General features: G+C 44.8%; 1 protein-coding gene across 5 annotated transcripts in view; it reads left to right on the top strand.

Annotated features, from left to right (window-relative positions):
* ADCK1 (aarF domain containing kinase 1) overlaps window positions 1-25,251 on the top strand; it is a 113,892-nt gene extending 88,641 nt beyond the window's left edge. For 4 of the 5 annotated variants that reach the window (XM_079956137.1, XM_079956138.1, XM_079956139.1 and 1 more), the window contains 5 exons: window positions 4,178-4,294; window positions 19,481-19,630; window positions 20,405-20,602; window positions 22,451-22,644; window positions 24,221-25,251. In XM_079956137.1, the coding sequence (XP_079812263.1) occupies window positions 4,178-4,294; window positions 19,481-19,630; window positions 20,405-20,602; window positions 22,451-22,644; window positions 24,221-24,389 (828 nt within the window). In that variant the 3' untranslated portion in view covers window positions 24,390-25,251. The remainder of the gene's footprint in view (window positions 1-4,177; window positions 4,295-19,480; window positions 19,631-20,404; window positions 20,603-22,450; window positions 22,645-24,220) is intronic. The other variant, XM_079956140.1, reaches the window with a different exon arrangement.
* Window positions 25,252-26,791: the final 1,540 nt, after the last annotated feature.

Genomic DNA, 26,791 nt, shown 5'->3' with positions numbered 1-26,791 from the left:
GGAGCAGTGGCACAGAAATGGAAATTTCTGTAATTTTGGAGCTATGTTTTTTTCCAGGGCAGAGGCTCCCCACTCTGCATGAAAAAGAAGTTGGAGTGGGGCATTGAAATATAGTTCTCTCAATCCCAAACGTACCTGATTATTTTAACAGGCAAGTGTATGTGTATAGTTGGAGTAACTAACCTTTGGTTCACCTGATGTTGTTACAGTCTAGCTCCCACCAGCCGCAGGCAGCATGGCTGATGGAGAGGGATGATCGGAGTTGTAGTCCTAAACTTATGGAGAGCTATAGGTTAGCCAACCCTGGTGTATAGGATTCAGCCTACAATCTTGTACACATTTACCCGGGAGTAAGGAGCATTAAATTCACTTTTGTTCATTCATTCTTTCACTTCATAAATAAGTTCCAGGAAGCAGAGCAAAGCAGCTGAGACATCTCTCTCTCTCAGTGTTCTACTTCCTGTTCTTTACCCAACTGGTGCTGTGATGGGAGTAGTTGGAAAACCACAGTAAGAAGATGAAAAAACAGCAGGGGGAGACAATCAGTAATTGGCCAACAGTGGTTGGAAGACAGCTGTTAGATGCCCCTGATAGAAAGACCAGGAATGAAGATCAGTTAACACATAGGTTTATGGAAGGCGGTGTAAGACTCAAAGAAAGGGATTCTGGCATCTAGGCCCAGGTGCCTTATGCTCTGTGCCAATCTAAACTCACCTTGCCATGCCTTTTCTTCTTCTGCATTGCTGACAACTCGAACTTTGCTTCTTGCTTGCTTTTATCAGATTACATTGCATGCCTCAGGGCCTTCAGACAAGTGGTTGCTCCCTTTGGGCTTTGTCCACTTGCCTGCCTCAGACTATCGTGCTTACCTCTGGCCCCTTCAGCTGCCATCTCTAGGAGTCTCTGGCCTATCCATTGAGCTGCTTGTAGGTCCGATCTCACTTGAGTCCTGACAGGCAGATGAAATGGAAGATGCCGCGATTGAAAATGGTGCTCTGTATGCAGGAAGGGACTTAATGATCTCTCAGGATTTTTGCAAGGATCCTCCTATTTATGAGGCACTACCCCCCTGCCAATAGCTGATGTGATAGCCTGGAGGCCGGTGCATGGGTCTTGTCAGCCTGGCTGCATCTGTGCTCAGAGGGACGCTGCTGAAATACAGATTAGGATTATTTATTACTGACAGAACAATGCTGTGTGTGCACTGTGCATAACAAACAAGAGATGTGGGCTCTCCCCTGGACGGTGGTTTCTGCAATTCAGACATATGCAACAAGTTGTTGTTGTTTAGTCATTTAAAGGTAAAGGTAAAGGGACCCCTGACCATTAGGTCCAGTCGCAGACAACTCTGGAGTTGTGGCGCTCATCTCACTTTATTGGCTGAGGGAGCCGGTGTACAGCATGTGGCCAGCATGACTAAGCCACTTCTGGCGAACCAGAGCAGCGCATGGAAACACTGTTTACCTGGAGCAGTACCTATTTATCTACTTGCACTCTAGATCAAGGGAAGTAATAGTGCCACTATATTCTGCTCTGGTCAGACCTCACCTGGAGTACTGTGTCCAGTTCTGGGCACCACAGTTCAAGAAGGACACTGACAAACTGGAACGTGTCCAGAGGAGGGCAACCAAAATGGTCAAAGGCCTGGAAACGATGCCTTATGAGGAACGGCTAAGGGAGCTGGGCATGTTTAGCCTGGAGAAGAGGAGGTTAAGGGGTGATATGATAGGCATGTTCAAATATATAAAAGGATGTCACATAGAGGAGGGAGAAAGGTTGTTTTCTGCTGCTCCAGAGAAGCGGACACGGAGCAGTGGTTCCAAACTACAAGAAAAAAGATTCCACCTAAACATTAGGAAGAACTTCCTGACAGTAAGAGCTGTTCGACAGTGGAATTTGCTGCCAAGGAGTGTGGTGGAGTCTCCTTCTTTGGAGGTCTTTAAGCAGAGGCTTGACAGTCATATGTCAGGAGTGCTCTGATGGTGTTTCCTGCTTGGCAGGGGGTTGGACTCGATGGCCCTTGTGGTCTCTTCCAACTCTATGATTCTATGATTCTATGATTCTATGCTTTTGAATTGCTAGGTTGGCAGGAGCTGGGACCGAGCAACGGGAGCTCACCCAGTTGCGGGGATTTGAACCGCCGACCTTCTGATTGGCAAGACCCGCGTCCCTCTGTTTAGTCATGTCCAACTCTTCGTGACCCCATGGACCAGAGCACGCCAGGCACTCCTGTCTTCTGCTGCCTCCCGCAGTTTGGTCAAGCAACCTGAAAAGGGTTACATATTCACCATGCTAGGTGCACAGGTCGCTGCAGATTCATGACATGCTCAGACACACATTTGCAGGTCTTTGATAATGCCATGTCCTCAGGTGAATCCAGGCACACTTGTATAATAAGTATGTGAACAAAGAAAAATGCCTTAAATTGAATGAAACCATTGGTCAGACAGTATTGCTTACACTGACTGGCCGTCTCTCTTCAGGGTTTCAGACAGGATTTTTCCTGTGACTTACTTGGAAGTTACAGGCATTGAACCAGGGATCTTCTGCACACAAAGCATTTGCTCTACTACCAAGCTCTAACTTATGCATAAAGACATAGAAAAAGAGGCTGCTGGATCAGGCCATTGTCCATCTGTTCCAGCATCCTGTTCTCACAGTGGCCAACTAGATGCCTATCAGAAGCTCTGAAGCAGGACCTGAACACAGCAGGACTCTCCCCTCTTGCAGCCTCCAGCAACTGGTATTCAGAAGCATACTGCCTCCAGCTGTGGAAGTAGAACATAAGTAGCCACTGGTAGTTTTCTCCTCCATGAATGAGTCTCATCTTAATAAAACCATCCAAGGTTGTGGCCATCACAGCCTCTTGTCAGTGGCGAATTTAGGGGAGCACAGCCAGTTTGGTTGCACTGGGTGCACAGCCTTGGGGACACCACTTGGGATGCCATAACTGTTACTTAGAATGGGTGCAAGAGGTACAGGGGCGGTGAATTTTGGCATCACACAGGGTGCGGCTGAAATTTGAGACCCCAAGGTCTGCCACTGCTTTTGTGGGAGCAGATTCCATAGTTTAGCTGTGTGCTGTGTGAAATACTTCCTTAGTGCTCAAAGGCTTATAACCATTGTCAACAATACTGCTTGAGATCAGTGGACTTTAGCCCACTATTTTCAGTGGATTTACTTACCATTATACTTAGCTGGATTTCACCCAGCTAAGTTTGGAGAGTAAGGTGCATCTGTCTGTTAAGCAAGCAGAATGTTATGTTTACTGGAAGTTAGTTCAGCTAACATAGCATTGAGGAAAAGTTAGTCAGGCAAGTTTGCTCCATTTGAAAACCAGAAAGATCCAGCTTGCTTGAACTGGCATAGAAATCACTGACTCTGCTTCTGGGCCGCTTAAAGAAAAAACACAATATTCTCTGCTTTTCCTCTAAAGCATGAGTCTGCAGAATTCTGGGACCTTTCCACTGTGTCTTTTATTCATCATTCAGGTTTGGGTCTGTAAGGTTGCTGGCAGGCTCCTACAAGAAACAGAATGCTGGCCTTTATTTTACAGGGCCGATACAGTAAGGAAACCTCATTCACAGAGACTAAAAGAACACCACAAGATTTCAACCCTTTCCTCACATTTTGGCTTTCATAATCATTCCAACCATATGCTTTCTGACACATTCAAACACACACACACACTGAAATGATGGTTCCAGGACCAAGGTGGAGAACTTACAAAGGTGGCCTAAGACATTTTGCTGCTTGAGGCAAAGGACAAGATGGCACCCCTCCTTTCCATGCATACAAGCTGACTAGCTGTTGATTCTTGCTTCAATGTGGGTGATGAGACAGTATCCTCTACTACTTTTGAGGGCAGCAGGCTAGTTTAAGGTATGCAGGGCAGGTTGCTTGGAAGGAACACAGAATTCTGTCCTCCATTACTTTCCAGTCTCCCTCTGTATCAGCTGTCTGAGGTAGCAGCCTCCTTCTGCTTAATGGTAGGGCCTGCCCTGAGCGCTTACTTATGTCAAGTTATGATAAGGCCTTTGTCAAAAGTTTTGTGTGTTCTTCCTTCGAGGACTTGGATGAGCTCATTTCTCCTACTTCTTGGCACTTCATGCATATACACTTTCTCTTCTGTTCCCCTTAATCACACGGTGTTCAGAGAGTTGTATTCTTTTTTCAGATCCCTAAGATTTATTGGGAGCTCTCAACAAAGCGTGTTCTTTTCATGGAGTTCATGGAAGGTGGGCAGGTGAATGACAAGGCCTACATGGAGAGAAACTGCATCAATGTCAATGAGGTAATGTTCCCTCTGTCCAGATCTGTCCGTCTTTCTATCTACCCATCCATCCATCTGGTATTTATAGGCCATGCCTTAAACATTTTACATTAAACAATTTAGAATGTGATAGCAATAAAAACAAAAGATGTAGGAACCCTTTCTGCATTCCACAAAAGCACTATTTTTGGCCCACAAAATGAAATGAATGAAGTTTCAGCACAGCTTTACATACAGTTCCATTCTTTGTTAATAAGTCCCAGTTCTTTCTTTTAATTTATTTCCTAAAGGAAAGATGTGTGCTTAGAGATGTCATAGTCTGTTCCAGATGTGGTCATATTTCATCGCCTGGCGAAATGATTCCTGTGTGCTGGGTGCACATAGCTGGCTTTTGGGGGATTAAAGTGTTTGTGTCCGATGGGAAAGGAACCTAGTCTTTATTTGCAAGAACTGGGTGGGTTCAGCCTGCCATCCTTACCTTCCTCCAAGTCAGTGAATTCTGATTGAATCACTGCTGCCTACTTTCCCCCCTGTGTGCTATTGATGAGTGTCGAAATGCCATTTGGTTGACTAGCTATCAAAGAGCTCCGGCACAAAATCAATTGTACTTAATCTGTCTGTCCGCCTGTCTCTGGAGTCTGGACGCTCCCTCCTCTCATCTTTTTTTATTCTGTGGCAGAGTTCACTCCGCGTCAATTATAGACATTCCAAAATATATCCAGAGGGGGGGATATGGTCATGTGTTCATTGCCCTCCAAGAGTTACGTCTTTATTCTCCTACTTCCCACTAGAAGGAATTGCTCACAGATGTAAGTAAGCTCACACAAATCACATTAATGCACTAATTGCCAGTAGCATGAAGGGAAATTAGTACTTAGAACCATTGCCTCATTGCCTTCCTATGCTTCCAAAGCTATCATTTAGATGCACTGTATATAACAGTTCCTAGCATTCCTGTCACATTCTGGTGTGACCAAGAAACCCTACCATGCGAACTGTTTGATGGGGCCATGCAAATGAAGGGGCAGGACAGTGCAGAGAAGTAGACTTGGGTCTCTGTGTCTGCTGTCATTGAGTTCACCAAGGGCCAGGGAGCAGATCCAGCACCAACCTTTGTGTGGACCCTGAGTGCGGCACTTTCCATTCCGAATCCATGTTTGCTGTTCATTCCTGTGTAGTAAAGGAGAGCCATTCACTTGGGGACACTGTTGCAGGGAAGGCAAAAGCACTCACTGACAACATGGGAGGACATATTGTCTCACACTATGCAGAGGTCCTTGATATTTACATGGCTATTTTATCTGAGAGAGTAAAGTTAGATTTATTGCATCTTCTCAGGTCTTTGTTGCTTTGTCGCCGGAGAGGCTTGCAATTTTGGAGGTATAATTTGTTAAGGTTACTGGTTATTTGTACCCCCAAGTATCTTAATTTTGTATGGCAGAGTTTTATCTTTGTGATGTTAGTGAAACCTTTTTGGATATGAGAGGGAGTGTTGAAGCACATTGCCTCAGATTTAGCAAAGTTCACCTGAAGGCTTGATACCATTGCAAAAGTACTGAGTTCTTTGATCCGTGTCGTTGCTTTTATAATGGGGTCTGGTGATTATCAGGTCATCTGCAAAGAGCCCTAATTTATTTGTTTCAATTTTAATTCCACACCCTTAATATTAGGGGCTGCCCGGAGTCAAATTGTTAAGGCTTCCAGGGCCAGGATGAATAGAAAGGGAGACAGTGGACATCCTTGTTTTGTGACTTTTTGGGTTGTGATGGTGGTGGAGTCCATATTGTTGATTCTGCATTTAGCTGAGGCTTGGGAGTAAATTTGTTTGAGGGTCTGTAGTACAGAGGGATCGAAATTCATACTGGTTAATACTGCTAGTAGGTATTTCCATTCTAAGCAATCCAAGGCTTTAAGTGTATTGAGGGATATAATTGTCAGTGAGCTTTTAGTTGTTTTGCTATGATTGATCAGATTCAGTAACTTCCTGATGGGATCCGTTATGTTGTGGCCAGGGACAAAGCCAGCTTGGTCTGGGGCTGTTAGCTTGTATTGGAAGGCTGTTAGGCGATTAGGCAGGATAGATGTGAATATCTTGCAGTCCTGATTTATCAGTGAGTTTGGGCGATATGATTTTACTATGAGGCTATCTTTGAATGGTTTTGGGATAGAGAATATTTTGGAGGAGGGCCAGGTTTTGGGGATCATGTCATGTCATTAAATAGGCAAAATCATGTAGGACGTCAGGGTTTCCTTGAATTTTTTTATAGAAGTCTGCTGTGAAAAGCAACTGGGCCTAGGACTATGCGAGGTTTCAGATTTTTGAGGACCATCTTAATTCCTCTGGGGTGATAGGACTGTCCAGGGATTCTCATTCCTCTGCAGTTAAAATTGGCACAGATAGTCCTGCTAAAACGGTTTTGATTTCTTGCTCAGATGGGTTCTGGGAGGGGTATAGATTAGAGTAAAATTCCGCAAATGATTAATTTATTTCTTTGGAGGAGAATGTTGTGTTTCCATCCTTTTTTTAGTAATGCAGTGTATTCTTGTTTTAAGAGATTTTTTTCCTGCACCTGTTCACTAATAGTCTGGAGTTTTCCCCTTCATACTTGTAAAATTGTTCTTTTGAATATAGGATGTTGATCATTGTTTTATTAATTTCTAGGGAGTCAATCTCCCTCCAGCAGGGATATTCTTACATTCTTTAGGAAATATTTGTGGGGAATGTTCGTCTGTGAACGGCATAGCCTACCTGTTAATAATATGAGCTGTGTGTATTTATGTGTGTACTGTTTTTCCACACATGCATACCCACACCCTTAAAAAAGCTTAATATGTAATATAGAGGGGAGAGAGCGAGAGTTAGTGGTGTGGCCAATCTATAAAAGTGGGCCTCAGCCATCACTCAGTGGTAGATTGCATGCTTTGTCTACAGCGTTTATTTATAAGACACCTTTCTCAGTTGAATCCACCACCAAAAAACCAAAGAGATCTCAGCCTGGGGGAAAACTCTTCCTGGGGTCTTGGAGAGCTGCTGCCAATCAGAGTGGGGTGTGCTTGGCTTGTCTCTGTGTAAAGCAATTTCATATGCTTTCAAAGATCTCAGTTTTTCTCAGCTTTGCTACCTCATATAAATATATGAAAGTCCCTTTTTACTGGCTCAGAACATTGTCCCTTCCACCCAGCAATGCCTACTCTGCCTTGCAGTTAGTCTCTTAAGTCTTTCTCAGCTCTGCTGAGTGCTATTTTGTTCTCTTTTTTTAAAGAACAAAAACAGACACTGAGTGTGCTGGGGATTAAACACGGAGCCTCCTCTATGTTCTAGCATTGATCTGCAGTCTCTCTGTGGACCCACAATGGCAAGCATGCCACCTCACTCTCCCCTGAAAGAAGCCTTGCCATTTTTTATTTTTTTTTGCTGGGAGGGGCTCAGAGGAATCTGTGCTAAGCAGGCTTTCTTTTGTAGAGCAACACAGCCTTGAAAAAAGCAGGCTGAGCCTCTCTCCTCTAAATGGAAAGGATCCCTGAGGTGAAAGCTCCCTTCAAACCAGGTTACTGACATTTACTTAATGCCGTCTGTAGCGGGATTATCATTAAAGCTGCCCAAAAGCACATTAATCTCCCTGGATCCATCCGAGCGCCGGACTGTAATGGCATTTAATCAGAGAAGCCTTTGATTTCTAAAGACAAGTGCAAACACTGAGATATCTGCCTGTGGAACAGTTACTTATTCATGTGCGAGTGCGGCCTAGAATGAGAACATAGCTGGAGGACTAAGGAAAGGCGGGGAAAGAACTCGAGAAGACGCATCATGAATGTAGAGGGCAAGGCAAAGGGAAGGAGCAGGGACGTGTGTTTGGGAACGGAGATCTTTAGGCAAAGGGGCTTTCCCTGGATCAGGCGGCCGGATAGCATTGCATAATATAGAGACAAGCGCATGGCAGCTGGTTGAATGTATTAAGATCAGAGAGTAGCCAAGTATTCTCACTCTGATCTCCAGCCCCTGTGGTCCAGGGGCTACAAGGATATTTTTGCATATAATTCCTCAGGCTCCATCACAAAAATGATGTTACAGAGCTGCAAGGGCTTTGTAGTTGCAGAGCACATGAACTCAGCTGTAGTGGTCACATTACGTACAGAGAAAGGAGATACATGAACGCAGCAGGTGGGGGGGAATTTGCAGACCAAGGGCAATATTCCCCTCTGGACGACCTTCCAAGGGCCACATGCTGGTGGTGGGCAGAGCAATAAATTTTAATGTTGCCTTAGTACACTAGGCTAGCTTCTTTCTGGGTCCTCCATCCAGGCAAGCAACAGGAGTTTGCAGAGTTCAAGAACACATTCAGCCAGGTTGGGGGTGAGAAATAGAGCGGTGACAATAGAACTGAGATGAAACCTGCCCTCAAAAGTAATGATGATGATGATGATGATGATGATGATGATGATGATGATGAAGTGTAGGTAGATGGGTTCCCATGAGGCAAAACACAGTGATAACAGCAAGAACCTTAAAAAAAAACCTGCATTGAATTCTTTAAGAGACCCCAGTAACCAAAATCACATGCAGTTTTATTAAGAATAAAAGAGAAAGGAGGATGTGAGTGGACAAATCAAAATTCTGAAGCAAAAGGAGCTCTGTGGTTCAAATCTGATTGATCCCAAGCTGTTTATTTACAACACAACATTCTGGACTCTTTACTCCCTAAGAGTAAAGCAGCAAGGACAATGAGCTGCACATTTCCTGATGGTCAGTGATAAATAGGGGACCCAGAGGCTAGCAGCGAAACCAGTGGGCCCTGGTCTGAGGGACAAGGACAAAGGCTTGCATCCCACAGTTCACTTTTAAGGACTCTCTCACCCACGTTGGTTTGAGTGACAGCTGCCATTGCAGTCACCAGTCAGAACCCAAGTCACATTAGGCAGGTAACCCTTGTGACGCCTGTTGAGAAGTGAGGGGATGCTAGATGCCTCCTGAGGTCAGTGGGAGATGGCGACCTTGGTGTTAACTGACAACCCGGATTTCCCCCAGATTTCTGCAAGACAGGCTCAATAATTGATCTATGGATTTGGAGGCTTGGTAGGAATTAGATGCTGGCCTTGCTTGAGGAAAATGGAGGACCAAGTAAACAGGGTTTTGACAGTACATGTGATTTTCTGCTACCACCCCAGAAACACAGAAATAATATTTTATGTTCTGTGATGTGTTAGAGAGATGGTTCATGTCAAGCAAGAATTCTGATTCAAGTAATAAAAATGTAAGTGCATCATCACAGGTATATGTGCTCTGTATCACAACTATTCTCTTCCCCTCCTGCGTGACAACTGTGAATTCAAGCTTTTCACAGCAGAGTTTTGAAGCCTTTTTCTTCCCTCTGTAAATAAGCAGTCAACAGCCTTTTGTCCTTCCTTAAGCCTCCTTTTCTCAAGATCTCAAAGCACCCCTTCAAACATCAGTGGACTTGGTCAGTAAATGGCAAGATTCTGGAACTGGCTTATAAGATTCTACCAGCTAAGAACATAACAATAGCTTGCTGTATCAGGCCAAAGGCCCATCTATTCCAGCATCCTGTTCTCACAGTGGCCAGCCAGATGCCTGTGGGAAACCAGGGAGCAAAACCTGAGCACAAGGAGGCTCCCCCCTCCCGTGGCATCCAACAACTGGTATTTAGAAGCATTACTGCCTCCAGTTGTGGAGGGAGAGAATAGCCATCATGGCTAGTAGCCATCAATAACCCTCTCCTCCATGAATCTGTCTAATCCTCTTTTAAGCCCATCTAAGTTGGCCATCATTCCTGAGAGAGTGAGTTCCATCATTTGATTATGCTCTGCATAATCCTAAACCTTCCAACATTTGACTTCATTGGATGCCTACAAATTTTAGTATTATGAGAGATGGAGAAAACTTTTCTCTATCTACTTTCCCCATGCCTTGTATCATTTTTTAAATAAACGTCTATCATGTCACCTCTAAGGGTTCATTCACACTTCTGCTTGTCCTGCGCCTGAAAAGCACAGGGCTGAGCAGTTTTGCCTTTGACCCACCGCTTTGCCCCCCTGGAAAACCTGCTCTTTAGCGCTAAATCAGAACAAACAGCAATCCATGGAAGACCTGATTACTGTTTGATCCAACTTGGCTTGGTGGGTGTTCGCAGGGGAAAGTGACAGGGCAAATGGAAGTGTGGATAACTCCAAACTTGCCTTTTTAGTTTAGAAAAAGGCAAGCAAGGGCTTATCCACACCCCAAATGCTGCAACCATTCTTCATAGGGGAGTCACTCCATCCCCTTGATCATTTTGGTGGCCCTTTTCTGAACCTCTTCTAACTGCAGTTAGGAACTGGGAGCACTGAAGAAGCAGAGTTTGCCCTCAGACCTGAAAGCAAACTTGACTATATCGCGAGATTCAAAGCTAGGAAATCCTACTGCCACTCCCTTTACCATCAGTATATTCTTTCTTGTCATATGCCATCTCAAGTGGGGTGATCTGGGCAGTCCAAGTGGTACTGGTGAATCACTGTTGCAGCATGCCAAAAGACAGGCCTAAGTTGGCCAGAGACCATAGAACAGAATCGTGAAAATGGAACCACTGCTTTGACCCATATCATAATGATACTTTAGGAGGCACATGTTGTGGAACTCAACTCCTGACTTGAGAATCAAAGTCTCGATCTGCAGCATGATGTGGTAGTACAGATCTGATATGAGGTAGTGGACTGGATTATGACATGTGCTGTAAATTAGATATCAAAGACTGGTTTGTTTGTTTTTTACGCTTTCCTAGATAAGTATCACATCAGGGAGAAAGGTTTAATTTTACTTGGAGTTCATTTTACCTGAGGTAAAATGGCACCTTCCACTCCTGCAATCTGAAGTTGAACAATTCATTCTTCCGCATCATTTGGTTACAAGTATAGACCAAGTTGAAAATGCTGGTTCTCTGATTGTTTTTTTAAAAGCGGGCCTTTCTCCCCATCACTGATGAACCAGGGTTGTGGGGCCAGTTGCCTAGTTGTACACATTGCTTCTTTGCCTTAGCCAAGCTTTGCAACCGCAGTGCAAATCTACCTCCATAATTCCTCACCAAAATATTGTTCCTTCTGTGCGTTGATCTACTGTCCTGTTTTCTGATGGTGCTTTCTATGTGGTTCCATGAACAAGGGATATTGCAGAGTTGAGATGATGCGCAAGCAAGTAGTGTCAGGGCCCCTAGATGTCACACAACCTTGGCTAATTTCACACCAATGTGACTGGGGACCTGCAATGGCAGGGTGTTCGTTTTTTTAACCATGCTCGCTAATCCTATTAACCTTCGATTAAAGTTCCAAAATCAATGCTATTCTTTTGGCCTGAGGAGGTAATATTGAGCCCTGAGAAATGAGCTACCTCACGACCTTTACTTTTAATGAGATCAATAGAAGTTAGTGTCGCCGTCTCTTAAAATAATTGGCAAATATTAGGGCTGAATTCGGGCCAACAGCTAGTATCTGTTCTAAATTGAAAGAGACAGGAATAAATAGAGGAAAGACACAAACAGATCTGGTCTTGAGCTCCTTGTTCCTTTTAGGATTTTTGAGTGTTCAATGTGGATGATATGGTCAGCACAGGCACCATTTCAGAGGTAGGTAACGTGAAACACCCACAAGACACAATTGTGCACTGGTTCACATATTGCCAGGTTAGAATTTTGTTGTTGTTTAGTTGTTTAGTCGTGTCCGACTCTTTGTGACCACATGGACCAGAGCACACCAGGCACTCCTGTCTTCCACTGCCTCCCGCAGTTTGGTCAAACTCATGTTCGTAACTTTGAGAACACTGTCCAACCATCTCGTCCTCTGTCGTCCCCTTCTCCTTGTGCCCTCAATCTTTCCCAACATCAGGGTCTTTTTCAGGGAGTCTTCTCTTTTCATGAGGTGGCCAAAGTATTGGAGCCTCAGCTTCAGGATCTGTCCTTCCAGTGAGCACTCAGGGCTGATTTCCTTCAGAATGGATAGGTTTGATCTTCTTGCAGTCCATGGGACTCTCAAGAGTCTCCTCCAGCACCATAATTCAAAAGCATCAATTCTTTGGCGATCAGCCTTCTTTATGGTCCAGTTAGAATTTTACTCTTAACTATAAATCAGTTTCTGGCCCTCAGTGGTTTGAGTTAAGCAATGGGATACCCAACACATACCTTAATCAGCTGAATGACTGGTGTCCTAGAAACCAGCAGAGCATTGTATTTTCTTTGCAAGGGCCCTTCCTGTGCCCTTTAGAAATTGTGTTCTCTGGGAACTGCAGGATACCTGAGCCGCCACAGGTCTGGGATTCCTGGAGGGGTGCAGATTCTTTCTCAGTGACACCTTGTTGGGAGTTGTCGGTGGCAGAATCTGTTAACCGAGGGCCACTAAGTTGCTTCCGGTCAAGCTGGCAGCCAACCAGCGCCCCCAAGGCCACTGGGCACCTGTCCTCAGGTGGGAAGGCTTTCCTACCCTGGGCAGCCTCCCCACATGACACAGGGCAGCTTCCAAGGTGCAGATGGAGCCGTCTTAACAGCTGCAGTTATCCCTTTCCTGCAAACTGCTCTGGCTTTGCTTCACTTTGTTCTTTCCTATTTCCTGGATTTGCACAGCCCAACATACAAATTCCTGGCTTGGATATCATTCTCTGATGGCATTTTGCTGCAGTTGCACGTACCGTATTTAATGTTATTTCTTTTGTCTGGAACAGCAGCTATTGGAGATTGGCTCCTTGAAACATTGCCGGGTCCAACAGTCACTGTCCCAAGCACCAAAGTTGAAATAGGTTGGAGTTTTATTTGACAGGGCATCAATCCTACAGATTTATTCGGATGTAGTAGGCTGTCTTTTCCCTAAGGAACCTTGGGAGCTGTAGTCCTGTGTGTTGGGAGATGGGATTGCTGACAGACAATTCTGTAGTGTAGATATACCCACTGGAGCTATGAGGAAAAAAGATAAAAAGTCAGGTTCCCCAATTATTATTTTTTTTACTGGTTTGTCCGCAGTTTGCAGCATCCTCAGCTTCTGCTTTGATCCCAATACACATGAAATTCAAGTTTTTTTGCTTCGCACTGATTGGCCGATTGGTCCAGAGAATTAAATGTTGCAGCTGCTGTTTCCTAATTAAATGAGCATTCATCCTGTCATTAATACAGTGTAATATTTTGACATTTATCTTTTCTTTTCTTTTTTTAACCATTGGATTTTGTTCATGCCTGAAGGCAAACTCAAAAAGAGGCAAATACAGCCAGAGTAAAGTTTTGAGTGATATTTCACTGGAAATTGTTATTCTCCAGTCTCTTGACAGGCACAGATTCACAACTGGCGTCAGATTTATTAGCACTTTAGGCTAAATATGTACCTAACTGTCCATTTAAGATCTTCAAGGGCAGATCTCCTACAGGTGCCTCCACCATCTAAGATGCCAGAGAGGGGTCCTTCCCATTGGTGGCACCCCAGTTCTCCCCAGAAAGGTTAGCTTGACACCCACTTTATGGTTCTACTGATGCCAAGCAAAGACCTTTTATATCTTGCCAGTCTTATTAGATGCACTTTTAAACCTGCCAACCATTTTACATTTATTACCTTGTAATTGCATCTTAATTGTTTTATCCGGTTTGTAAACCATCCATGGGACTATGATCAAAGAGCGGTATGAAGCCACCAAGAGTAAATAAATGCAGACTCTACTGCAAATTCACTGTTGCATGTGCACAGTCATAAAGCAGCATATCTTAGCAGGCATATTTGGATACACTGGCATGCACAAATGCTTTACCATACTTGCTTTCTCACAAGCACACCCAGAGCCTCCTCACCTTGAACAGGGAAACCCACAGGGAGAGATGGGCTTCATAGCTGGGTGACATTTGTATGCTGCCTCTCCCCACAGACTGGCCTGGATAGTGCCTCTTATTACTGCAGCCTTGTGATTAATGTTGATGAACGAATTTAAATTTCTGCCCTTGCTGTCGCTGCCGCCTGGCCCTGATGTGCTCAGAATTGCAGCAAGCTGTCTGTTTTCTGGGATGCAGCACAGGCAGGAGGAGCGTGTGTCTCTCTGCCTCCTGCCACCTCCTTGAATAATGAGCAATGCACCTCATGGCCAAAGGCACAGTCCACCCCACTTTGCACAGAAGGTGTCCACGAGGTCTCAGAAGATGGTGGTTGTGGTGGTATTCCTCCCCTTCAGGCTTCAGCTTCTGAATGCTTCTGAATGCAAACTGTTGCCTGGGATTCCACAAAGCAGCGCAAAGACTCTCAGCCTTGGTCCACAAAACACGTACAATTGCAATCCTAGGGTGCCAAAACTTGTCCTCCAATTCTCAGGTTTTTCCTCCCTTTCTCTGCAAAAGAGTTTTTCTGCTTTTCTGCCTTGTTCTCGAGGCACTTGAAAATTTCTTTAGGATTTCAGCTGATGTGTGGTTTTAAGTTCACAATCTTGTGAGACGACCAAGGTTGTTTGTGGGAGGCGGAGTTATTGTTTTGTGCTGTTTTTCACTATTTCGTGCTTCTATCCTGTATTTCTACAGGATATTTCTTATGAACCACGCTGAGATCTTCAGTTGAAGGGCAGTATATAAATTTTAACAACAAACAACAACAACAACCTTGGTCATCTAAAAGGCTATAGAATATTAACCAGTCAGCGGTCTGGTATAATGAAGGCACCAGCTGAACCGCCCCAGGGATAGCATTCCGCAAATGGAGAGCTGCTGCAGAAAAAGCCCGTTCTCATGTTGCCGCCCTCCAGACGTCTCATGGAGGCGGCCCATGAGGAAGGGCCTCAAAGTATGATCACAAAGTCCAGGTTGCTTTATATGGGGAATGGCAGTCCTTGAGGTAGTTTTCTTCCTTGTAAACATTTATGCAGCACTTTGCAGCCTCCCTGGCTGCCTGCGCTTCCTGATCTGGAAAAGCCCCATGGGAGCAATTACTTTACAATGTTTCCCCTAAGCTTTAGTTGAGGCACAGGCATTCAGGGAAGCTGCAGAGCACAGACCACTAGTGAGATGATTTGTTGAATGAAAGAAAAGATGCTCACCAACGCCCCTTGGCCAGTTCAAAAATAAAGTCAGCGTAACAAAAAATGTGGATGAGACGTTTGCTAAAATTTTCCGTCCCCTTTGATAACCAAACGCAGTTTCTTTCCCATTTACTGATGGAGAATGGTTAAAAAAACCACACACACACATGCAGGATAAATGTTTGGCACAACACTAATTCATATTCCACCAGCTCCCTTTTCCTGAGCATCCAAAGCCTCCTGGGCCATATTCTGGCCTCTTTTCTAAACGCAAGTAGAAGAAGCTGACATTGAAAGCATCCTTTATGAGTTTGTCTCATAGCTTCACTCTTCTGTTTGCCCGACCCAGCCCACCCTCCTCTACTCAAGTGGCAGCCCTGAGACCAAGAGATAAGTGCTAATTAGATTAAAGATGCTGTCAAGGGCTGACCTCTGTGGGACTATAGGCAGAGGCCCTAGAGGGCATTGGCTTCTGGCACTCAGCCATTGTGAGTAACCCAATAAAGAAGTAAAATATACCAATTGCTATCTGTTCCCTCAGGGAGGTTTCAATATTTGATCTGCTCCCAACCTTCTGTGCTGAGTCAGCTTCAGATCTGAACATTCTTTCCACTGCCTGCAAGTCAGCTCTTCCACGACTCTTTCCCTTCTGCCTCTAGATCCCATTCTTATTTTCTGTGGGTGACCTCTTTGGTTGCTAACTGTGCCTGTAGTCTATGCAGCAACCCTAACTTTGTTTTTGGCTGCTGATGATTCCAACAATGAATCCCAGTGACTGCCAGCCTTTCCTAGGTTTTTAAAGCTTGCATTAGTTCGCATACCTCTAAGCCCTGGGGAGTAAACATTGACATTATGACCCCCGCCTGAGCTGTCATCAGTCACCACAGCTTTTTTATTATTTATTTTTAAAAATGATATTTATTATGCAACTTATAAAGAATCAGAGCCTAAATTTGCTTGTTTTCCAAGTCCTTCCCAATTCCTTTTCTCTTTTGCATTGTGTATGTTAGACCGTAAGCTTGTGTTGTCAATCTCTGCATGACACATAGTAATAATGACAACAGTAATATATTGTTAATAATTATGGAGTATAGCACCTCTCAGGCCCATCATGAATTTTGATCATAGGAGTTTAAGAAGATGCTTCTACCTTTTCTGATTTTACACTTTAATTTTGAGTACAGTGGTACCTCGGGTTACACACGCTTCAGGTTATCTGTTTTCGGGTTGCGCACCACGCCAAACCTGGAAGTACCGGAACGGGTTACTTCCAGGTTTCGGCGCTTGCACATGCGCAAAAGCACCAAATCACGACCCGCGCATGCGCAGACGCGCCGCTGCAGGTTACGAACATGCCTCCTGCACAGATCATGTTCGCAACCCGAGGTTCCACTGTATTTATAACATGAAGGTTTTCAATATATCTAATCACTTTGTGTCTGCCATCCCGGTAAAAGACCACTTGGGAGTTTCTAGAGATATGTTTTGATCTGCTAGTTCAGTGAAGGGGACTGTTTCAACTGATACTGTAAAGATACACCTGCATGTCAGGTTAGGAAGTGAAATAGAAGAATTTGGCATTGAGCACAAGATGCTCTGCAGTGGAATGTCTGCTGTGGAATCCCAATGGGTTTCAAAGAATTCTGCAACATGTTCTAGGCGCATAGAACCCTTGCCAAATGGCTGCTGTAACAATGACCTAGAACACAACCAACACTCTCCTGCAGCTGTCTGCTGCAGAAGAAAATCAGGTTTTTTTGGGAAAGCTCTCCTTCCACAAAGATGCCATTATTGAGGAGTCTTTGATGAGGATCCAGAACACACCAGGATTTCCTACACCCCCATTTGAAAAACCATGGACTGATATAATTGTTTCTTTTTACTCTGACTCTGTCCAGAGCTTTCAAAGATGAGGTCAAGGTTTCTTTATTTTTTCTTTACTTTTTTTACATTTGTGGGAAGTAATTTCTACAACACAATATTGTGCCAATATATGGTCTGGATTCCTAGAGTTTGAAACACGATTCCCTGCTCACGGCTCACCTCACCCGCTCTTCTATTATTTTTTGTTCTTTCTGTTTCTCTGTATTTGCTTGTAAGCACCTGGATATGGGGCTACCTGGAGGAAAGAGGTCAAGAGTTGAAGATGGGTTGTTTCATATTTTGTATGAAAACAGTGATTGCTTTATTAAACTTTAAACCAAAAAGCAGAATATTATAGGATTAAGTGATGATGGTGCTGACGAATGGCAGCAACAGGTCCAGCAGATTTAGTTTGTTTGCAACCTTCTGTGATGAAATAAATATGCAAAATTAGCTGCAGCCCTCCAGCTCATGCTACGTTCCTGCCTCCAGTGCCATCCCATCAGGGTGCAGAAAGTGTGTTCCATACTTGGGCATGCTTGGTGTGGCGATCCATGCAATGTGCTCCAGAATCCTTCTCCTACATGGAAGTGTTGGGTCTGAGGTTTGTTGCTGGTGCCTGTGCAGACTCTCCCTCCCTACCCCGAAACACTTTGAAAGTTGGTTGCTTATACTATGTGCTTGTTGATGTGTTAAGGATGTTTTGCAATAATTGTCTTTTAATTGCCTCTTGGGCAACCTGCTGCGGGGCTGTTTGTGTCTTGCTGGGGGAAGAGGTTGTAAGGCAATGGCTAATATGTGCGTGCTGTTTGTGCATGCTCTTTTGATGCACAAGGGAGGGAGTGTATTCGCCCTCCCCAGTGAAAGTGAGATGCAGAGCTCTGGGACCCTTCCCTGCCTCTGAGCATAGCTGACAACTTTTCCCTTTTCTTGCGAGGAATCCTATTTGGAATAAGGGAATTTCCCTTAAAAAAAGGAAAACATTGACAGCTATTCCTCTGAGCGAGCTTTTAACTTTAATAAAATGGTGTGGCGATAAGGGGATGATTGGGGAGAATGGTTGATGAAGGGGGATCACAGGCAGTGACAGAATGATTTAAACAGCCTCATAGTGCTGCTTCATCTTTGCAAACATCACAAATCAGACTAACACCTGACTGAGCAAGGAGGTGTGGCAGTAACAGCAAGGAAGGGGCAGAGACAAACAAATGCTAACGGGCTGTGAGAGTGGAACCAAATATTATGATGAATGTGGGGCTTCCACTGAAACGGGCAGCCTTGTGTCAAGTTCTTGCTCCCTCTTCTTAGTCATAGTAATGTCCTGCAATACCATTGTGTGTTTTCTTGCCCTACTGCTGTTTTCACTGGCAGTTCTACTCTGATTTCCCATGACAAAAAGGAGACCAGCAAACACTAATGGGTATCTTTAAAATTATGAGTGTTTGTTATAATGGGGGGGGGGATTGAACCCACCAGACCTTTTGGTCACAATAAGCATATTTGTTGAAACTATAGTGTCTGTTAAAAACAACAATTTCCTGCATTATGTGCCATATTAATTATGCTCACCTATGTTAAAGACAGTGTTCTTGCATCACTTATGAATGCAACCTGTGTCTATCTCACTGAAACTCATGTGAAAAGGTTGATACACTTTGTCTGCACTGGGGCCACTTCTTGTACTTCTTTCTATCGTTTTTAGGCATGCACATAATATATTTTAAGTGTAAATGCATGCACATATTCACAAGGACACTGCATCTCTCTGTTGAGTGACCATTCAGTTTTATATCTCTGTACTGTAATATATGAAGCTGCACTCAGCTGGGCATTTCAATTCTGCTTTTCACGATTCCCCTTTCCACCTTCTTGGCTTCCTGCTAATTCCTGGACTCTCACCCATGTTAAATCTTTAGATAGATGCTCGCACATTTGCCCCCTCTTTGGGGAGCCATAAGAATGTGAGGAGGATGCCTGCATTTGCTACCTACCTACCATAGATATTGGGAGCAATTCAGCATGGTGCTAAGGTGATGGTCCTGTCAGGTTAAACATTTCATCTGACAGATGGAATGGTCCCCTCTCTCCTCCTCCTGCACACTGTTCTGAGGTTTTTCATCACCCCCTCCTAGTAAATTTCAGGCGTGCATGGGGGAGAAGAGGAGGGAACATCCCATTACACAAACATAACTTCTTGCACAGGGTTTCTGCTGACACCGCGACTCATTAGTTGAATCCTGCCCTTTGTTCCCTGGCACGTGGGCTCCCCTGCCCATAGCCCTGTTGCTTCTCAGAGTCTAATATGGTGCCCCCCCTTTTTTGTTCAGATATCTTACAACTTGGGGAAGATGTACAGTGAAATGATATTTGTCAATGGCTTTGTGCACTGTGACCCACACCCTGGCAACGTGTTGGTGAAGAAGTGTCCAAGTACAGGCAAGACGCACATTATACTTCTAGACCATGGGCTCTATCAGGTAAGCAGAGAGCAGTGAGAGGACATGGGGAGAGAAGGAGGGCTGCCCGTACTGAGGTCAGAACTTTGCCAGGAGGAATTATTTTGCCACAGTAGCAGTTGGCAACCTTTTTCTTTCCCAGTGAGGTTTTTGTATCTACGTTATTCTGGTTTAGGAACCAGAATGGATTAAGAGGAGACAGGTGCTTTGATGATGCAGGGAACAGGCAGGCAGTAGGAGAGGCATGGGAAGGAGTCCACAACCTGCCTTCCAGATGCTGTTGGACTACAACTCCCATCAGCTGTAGGCAGCATGGTCAGTGGTCAAGGATGATGGGAGTTGTAGTGCTACAATATCAGGGTAGTGCACCAGGCTGCAGAAGGCAGATCTAAGGTGAGGGTGCCTGGGTAGCACCAACTCGTAGCCTGTGGGCTGCGGCTCATAGAGAGGAGATGGGCAGCTGTCTCAGCTGTGGGAATGGCTGACTGGCTCATTAGGAAAGATAAGCTACGGGGCCAAGCAGAATGAGTGAGCAAGACTGTCAAGAATATGAGCTGCTGGACCCACAGCAAGGAGGGCACCATATCCATATTCCACCTGGGGTGCAGCTTAGAGCTATGCTGGAGTAGTAGCCAATTGCCTCTGTGTGAATTAAACAAGTGACACAGGCCAACCTATTTCTCATTCATACTTGTCACTTAATCCCAGCTGTTTTCTTCTCTTATAGAATTTTGTATTTTCTGTCCATAATGTGATTTAACGGTGCTTTGTGGGAAATTCCTCCTCCTCCTCCAGGTCCTGTCAGAGAACTTCCGTTTGGACTATTGCAGGCTTTGGCAGGCCTTGATCAAATCTGACATGAAGCGTGTCCAGAAATACAGTCGTCGGCTGGGAGCGGGCGACCTGTATCCCCTCTTTGCCTGCATGCTCACTGCCAGGTCTTGGGAGTCAGTCAACAGGGGCATCGACCGGCTGCCAGTCACTAAACAAGAGGTACATCTTTTATTATAGCTGTCTAGTAGGTTAATGTAGGGACGCAGGTGGCGCTGTGGGTAAAACCTCAGTGCCTAGGACTTGCCGATCGTATGGTCGGCGGTTCGAATCCCTGCGGCCGGGTGAGCTCCCGTCGTTTGGTCCCAGCTCCTGCCCACCTAGCAGTTCGAAAGCACTCTTAAGTGCAAGTAGATAAATAGGTACCGCTTTATAGCAGGAAGGTAACGGCGTTTCCGTGCGCTGTGCTGGTGCTGGCTCGCCAGAGCAGCTTCGTCACGCTAGCCATGTGACCCGGAAGTGTCTTCGGACAGCGCTGGCTCCCGGCCTCTTAAGCGAGATGAGCACGCAACCCTAGAGTCGGACACGACTGGCCCGTACGGGCAGGGGTACCTTTACCTTTACCTAGTAGGTTAATGTAAGTAATAAACAAGGAGACTGCGCTAAGAACACTCTGGTGAACAGTCATGGATACCTCAACTAAAGAAGGTCTGCATAGGAGCACCGGAACCTGCCTTATAGTGAATTAGTCCATGTATCTCAGTACAGACATACCTCAGATATATTGCAGATTCAGTTCCAGACCACTGCAATAAAGCAAATTTTGTAAGAAAGCGAGTCACACAATTTTCTTGGTTTCCCAGTGCATATAAAAGTTATGTTCACACTATATTGAAGTCTATTAAGTGTGCAATAGCAATAGGGGTGGGAGGGGAAAACCTGGCTCCGGACCTAGCCAGCTCTACTTCCGTGGCCAAAAGAGGCGGGGCAAAGGGGGGCTCTTCCTTCCTCTGGAGCAGCTGGGCTGCACCCGTATCCTCATAAGGAGCAACAGGAACAACTGTGTGGTGGGGACAGGCTCTTGTAGCCTTGTCTTGAACGCAGCAGCACAGTAACAGCTCCTCTGGTCCTTCAATTTGGAAAAAAAAAAGCAATATCTGCGAAGCGCAATAAAACAAGGTGTGCCTGTATTGACTGCACTGACTGGCAGGAGCTCTCCAGGGTTCCCGACTGCCGCCTTTCCCAGTCCTACCTGGAGATGCCAGAGAATGTGTGCCCTGCCACTGAGTTATGGCCCTTACCCAGTTCTTGTGCTATATCTTATGTAGAGGCCCATGTAGGAGAGCCCAGGTTTCTCAAGAGGGAAGGGCTGTCCCTCAGTCTTAGAATACATTTGCTGCATGCAAAAGGTTCCAGGTTCAGTTCCTGGCATGTCCCATTAAAAGAGTGCTCCATTTGGGAATGATCTCTGACTGAGACTGTGGAGAGCTGCTGCTGCTGCCTGGAATAGACTGCACTGGAGTTCATGGACCACTGGTGGTGTTCTGTATAGGGCAGCTTCATGTGCTCAGTCATTTAGATTCTCCTTTGACTCTCTTCTGGATTTTTCTAATTAGCATGCTAGCTGCTAGAGGACGTGGAGATAGCTTCTGTGTTTGTGAGATGTGCACCAGTGCTCTGGATTCATTGAAATGCTTGCAGAGTGTGATGGGCAGGTGTCTCCAGCAACAGACCACAGAGGGTGGTTTTACACTAGCCATACTTCCTATTCGTTGGACCTGGGCTTCTATTTGTTGAGCTCTGGATTGGCCTTCCCCAACCTGCTGCACTTAAATTGTTTTGGACTGTGTCTCCCGTCTGGCCTAGGCACCACGGCTAGTGCTCAGAGATGATAGGAATTATAGACCCAAACCTTTGGAGGTACCCAGTTCAGAAAGGCTGTTCTACAGAGCAAGCCCTCTTCACAAAATCTGTGGTAGCTGCTTCTAGATTATGGCTCAGGGATTATGGATCAGCTCTCCATTGCGAACCTTTCTCACCCCTATCTCACCTCCTGTCTGACTGTGCCAGGATGTGGAAATCCGGACGAACGCTGCCATGTACCTACCCCAGATCACCAAGCTGCTGAACAGCGTCCCCCGTCAGATGTTGCTGCTGTTGAAGACCAATGATTTGTTGAGGGGGATTGAATCAGCTTTACAGACACGGGCCAGTGCCAGCTCCTTCCTCAACATGTCTCGCTGCTGCATTCGAGCTGTCTCCACGTGAGTTCCCTTTGCCCCATCAGGCACCATCCTCAGTTGTTGTTTGGCTAGTGATTCCTACTTCCTGGTACCTTGCAAAGGAGCTAAATAACACATGTAGGCTAGAATTCAGATGTATCTGGATGTGGAAGATTTAGCCGGACCCAATCACTGCTGTTCTGTTTTAAGGTGGAAGTGGAATAGCAACTCCCTTTTGAATCTTCTAACGCTTTGTAGCCAAATGGGTAGTCCCCCTTTCCCCAACACCATTATTACATTTTTTTGAGGGGGGCAGTTAATTGGGATTATTATTTGGGGGTAAGCACTCCCTCCACACCTCACTACACTTCAGATCGTGTTTGTCACCTGTGATTTGGGGGCGGGGTGAGCAGGGAGGAAGAAAGAAAAAGATATAAGGTAATTCTATTTGGAAAGGGGCAACGTGATAGAGCTGACTCCTAGAGGGGAGGAGAGATGGACCATAGAAAATGAAATGGCTAGAGCACAATCTCTACAAGCTATTACCAGCCTACAGGATAGAGGCCAGAACAGCTGTGAGATGAGCTATCTCATCTAGGCCATAGGAATCTGAGCAGCTGTTGCATTGTGTAAAAAACAAACAAACAAATTTCTGAGCTCAATAAAACTGAAGCTGAATAGGGGAAACATGGGAAGAGGATGTTTTGATCGCTATGTTGTGCAAAAAGTGAGTGGCAGAACGTGGCTGTTCTACAATACGTGTCCAGAGTGTGGAAATAACATTGGTGCCAGGAAGCGTTTAACATCCTGAGGTGTCTTCAACCATCTTTATAAATCTCCTTTAAGATGGCGCAAGCAGAGGGGAAGGGTTGAGAAGTTGCCAGTTTGGGGTGCAGTTCTTTATTTCAGTAATGAATTTCTACCCCCTTCCTCCCCTTGTTAAGAGGGGGCAGTTGGTTTGCTTCCTCAGTTTGCTGCCTTCATTGTTGCCATATGGTACCCACTGTAGAATTGTCCAAAGTTGGCAAAGGCTACTAGTAACACAGGTGGAGGTGGCAGGTGGAATGAAAAGGTAGAGGCCTGCCTGGTGTTTATGAAATACTTCCCCAAGGGAGGCTCACCTAGCACTTTCATAACATAACTTTAGGTGCAAGGCAAAAACATTTCACTTTAACCAGCCCTTTGGCTGATGTCCTTTTAAATGTATTTGTGGGAGGACAGGGGGTTATTGGTTAGTTCTTGTTCTTGCTTTTAATATTTATTTTGTGTTCTCATTTTGCATTTTTATGTTGTGAACTGTGATCTTTGGATGAAGGGTGGTATGTCAGTTTAATAATAATTTTGGCCCAAATGGGGTCCAACTGTAAGACTGGGGCAGTGAATTTCACTTGAGCCAAATTTATGAATTGGTTCACACAGTAAACTCCACCAGAATTGCTCTTTCACTGGCTTCTTGTTGCTGGGCTTTGTCCCTGTAAGACAGGGGTGGGGAACGTCCCGTCCCGTCCCGTCCCCCCCGGCTGGCCAGATCTGTATCTGCCCTACCCCTCACGGACTAATTTCGAGATCTCCAAACTGCTGCAAGATCTCACACGTTCCTTTTCTGTGTTTTCTCCAGGCACCAGAGGAGCAAGAGTGATTCACTGTACAGGAAGGCACAGATATCCATCTCTGAGGCCCTGAGCTTGTGGCAGATCAACTTGTACGAACTTTTCCTGCGGCTGAAGGGGTCCCAGCTGGGGAACTGGGTCATTGCTTTCCTGAGCTGGATGCACCATTCCTCGTAGTGACATGAACTGGTGGCGGAAGCTGGGCCTGATTATATCCTTGCCTTTCTCAGCTGTGGCATTTTGTTTCTATTTATTCTGCTGGAGTTTTCTGGGTCTGTTTTCACGTAACACATGGTGCTGTCCTTGTTGCCTTTTGCAGGGTCACTTTCTTTCTGAGGCAGAGAAGGCAAAATCACAAAACAGCATCTAGAGCTCAAGGGAGCCAGAAGTCTCATGCTTCCAGATATAGTTCAGGATGGTGGCAGCTTAGGGAGAAGGTTGCAAATTTCTCTGTCCGCAGATCTCCAGCTGAAGTCCTAAAGAACTGCACAGGACCAACAAGCTTCTAACAATACTGTACAGGTTTCCTGAGCAGATACTGCAGAATTGTTGCATTAATTCCCTTTCAGTTCTGCTGAAATGTTCCAAAACAAAATGGATATCAGGTAGGCAAAGAACTGAAAGCCAGAATGTCTAAACAGTACTCCCACTTCTGGGAGATTTTGAACGCAAAGGCTGGGAGTGAAACCAGTGAGAATTTATTTTCTAATTGTCACCCTATCGCTCTCCAGGTGACAGTTTTTAAAAAAACAACCACAACCACAGACATGTCTACTAGCCATGGAATTCAAGTAACCTGTTTTGGGCCTCTCTGGTTGTGAGGTCTGGGAAATTTGGGGACATTTTAATTGCCTTAATTGCCTGAAATGTAAACTAGAGGCAGCAACACCAACCTGCATTGGAAGTGTTCAGAGAGAGACACTGTTGAATGGCAACACATTATTGTCTGAGAACTCATTCACAAGTCAGTGCTGGTCATGTTTTGTGTATTTGCAAGGGGAAATAAACTAGAGCGTCCTCCCTTTGGGAGGTAAAAAGAGCACATGTGCCTATTTGGTTTTTTTTAAAAAAAAAACAACCTTTCTCACAAGAGTAACCTGTCACTCTCTCTTGTGTTGGCAGTGAAATTGGATCTATTCACCAGCTCCACAGATGGAAACAACCATCCTGAAATCCTATAAATATGGACCTACTTTGCATAAAAAAGGTTTTCACTAATGCATCTTTCTTGAGTCTATAAAGACAGTTTGATAAAGGAGGAACAATAGACTTGTTCCCATAATAAAAAATATTAGCCTTTGCAACCATTAATTAATGACCATTTGGAAATCATTATCATCCTCCAACTGCTGTAAATAGCTTAAGAGCACTCACATATAGAGAATATGCAGGAATTCTCTATTTAGAGATTTGCTCCAAATGTAATATGACTGCACCCCCTTTTTACTTGTTTTAAAAAAAACCCAAAAAACCACAAAACCTTTAACATGTACAAAAAGTCTGTGAAATTTTCCATGATACCACTGATAACCAGACATCAGATTATAAATTAGTTTCAGTTTGTTTTTTTGGGGTGTGAAGAACCATTCATGATAGACATTTTAAAGATTCTCTTTCCAGTTCATTGATATAAATCTTTTAGGTATATTATGCCACAGCCATTGCCAGACTTTTGTTGTTATTGCTACCCCTAAATCTTCCCACCATTTTATTTGACAAGCCATAGGTCTTATCAGCTAAGAGATTTAACACTGAATAAATTCTACCAATTTTACAGTCTTCTACTGCACCCGGTACACAAAAGAGAATACTTTCAAACTTATGTTAGATCTCTCTGATTGAGAACTGCATTTGACTGAGGGTCAAAACAAAACATCTGATTGGAAGGTATTGGGGGAGCTGTTGAATTCGTCCTAGCTTTTGATTGCTCAACAATGCCACTTTCAATAAAGTCCTTCAGGAACATTCATCCTTTGGTCCTCTTCCAAGCAGGCACAAGGCCACGTGTCTTTTCTGTTCATATGTTACAGAAACATGAGGAATGCTGGAAGTGCTCAACGGGATTTTGTAGACATGCCAAACTGAAAAGACCACTGTTGCACATTTCCTCATGTCTTAGTGAATATTGTATTACGGCATATGGTTCGTGAAAGGGCTAGAGGACTGTTTTGTACGAAGGCACGCTGTTTTGTGTACCTAACCCAGTATTGTCTTCTTTGGATGGCAGTGGCTGCTCAAGGTCCCAGGCAGAGAAAAGTTTTCCCCATCACACCCTGCCCAGTCTTTTCAAATGAGAGTGCCAGCGATCGAAACAGTGACCTTCTGCATGCTCCTCCAATAGCGAGCAGGTCTAGAAACAAAAATTAGGTGGGGCAACAGATGTACCACTGACCTGTGTATAGTAGGCTACACACCATGTAAAAAGTCAGTGGTCCTAAGTATACACATGCCCATCAAGGTATGCAAGAAGCATTGTGACAGTTCTAGCAAGGCAAGAACATTTTGTAGAGGGGATGCAGAGTAAGGCCAGTGATGGATATGACCCAGGGAGATTATGGGTGAGAGGACCCTCCAAAGCA

Source organism: Podarcis cretensis (assembly GCF_951804945.1).
Source record: "Podarcis cretensis genome assembly, chromosome: 1".
Lineage (NCBI taxonomy): Eukaryota > Metazoa > Chordata > Lepidosauria > Squamata > Lacertidae > Podarcis > Podarcis cretensis.
Note: the sequence above shows the minus strand (reverse complement) of the source record. Positions and strands in the feature narration are given on the sequence as shown.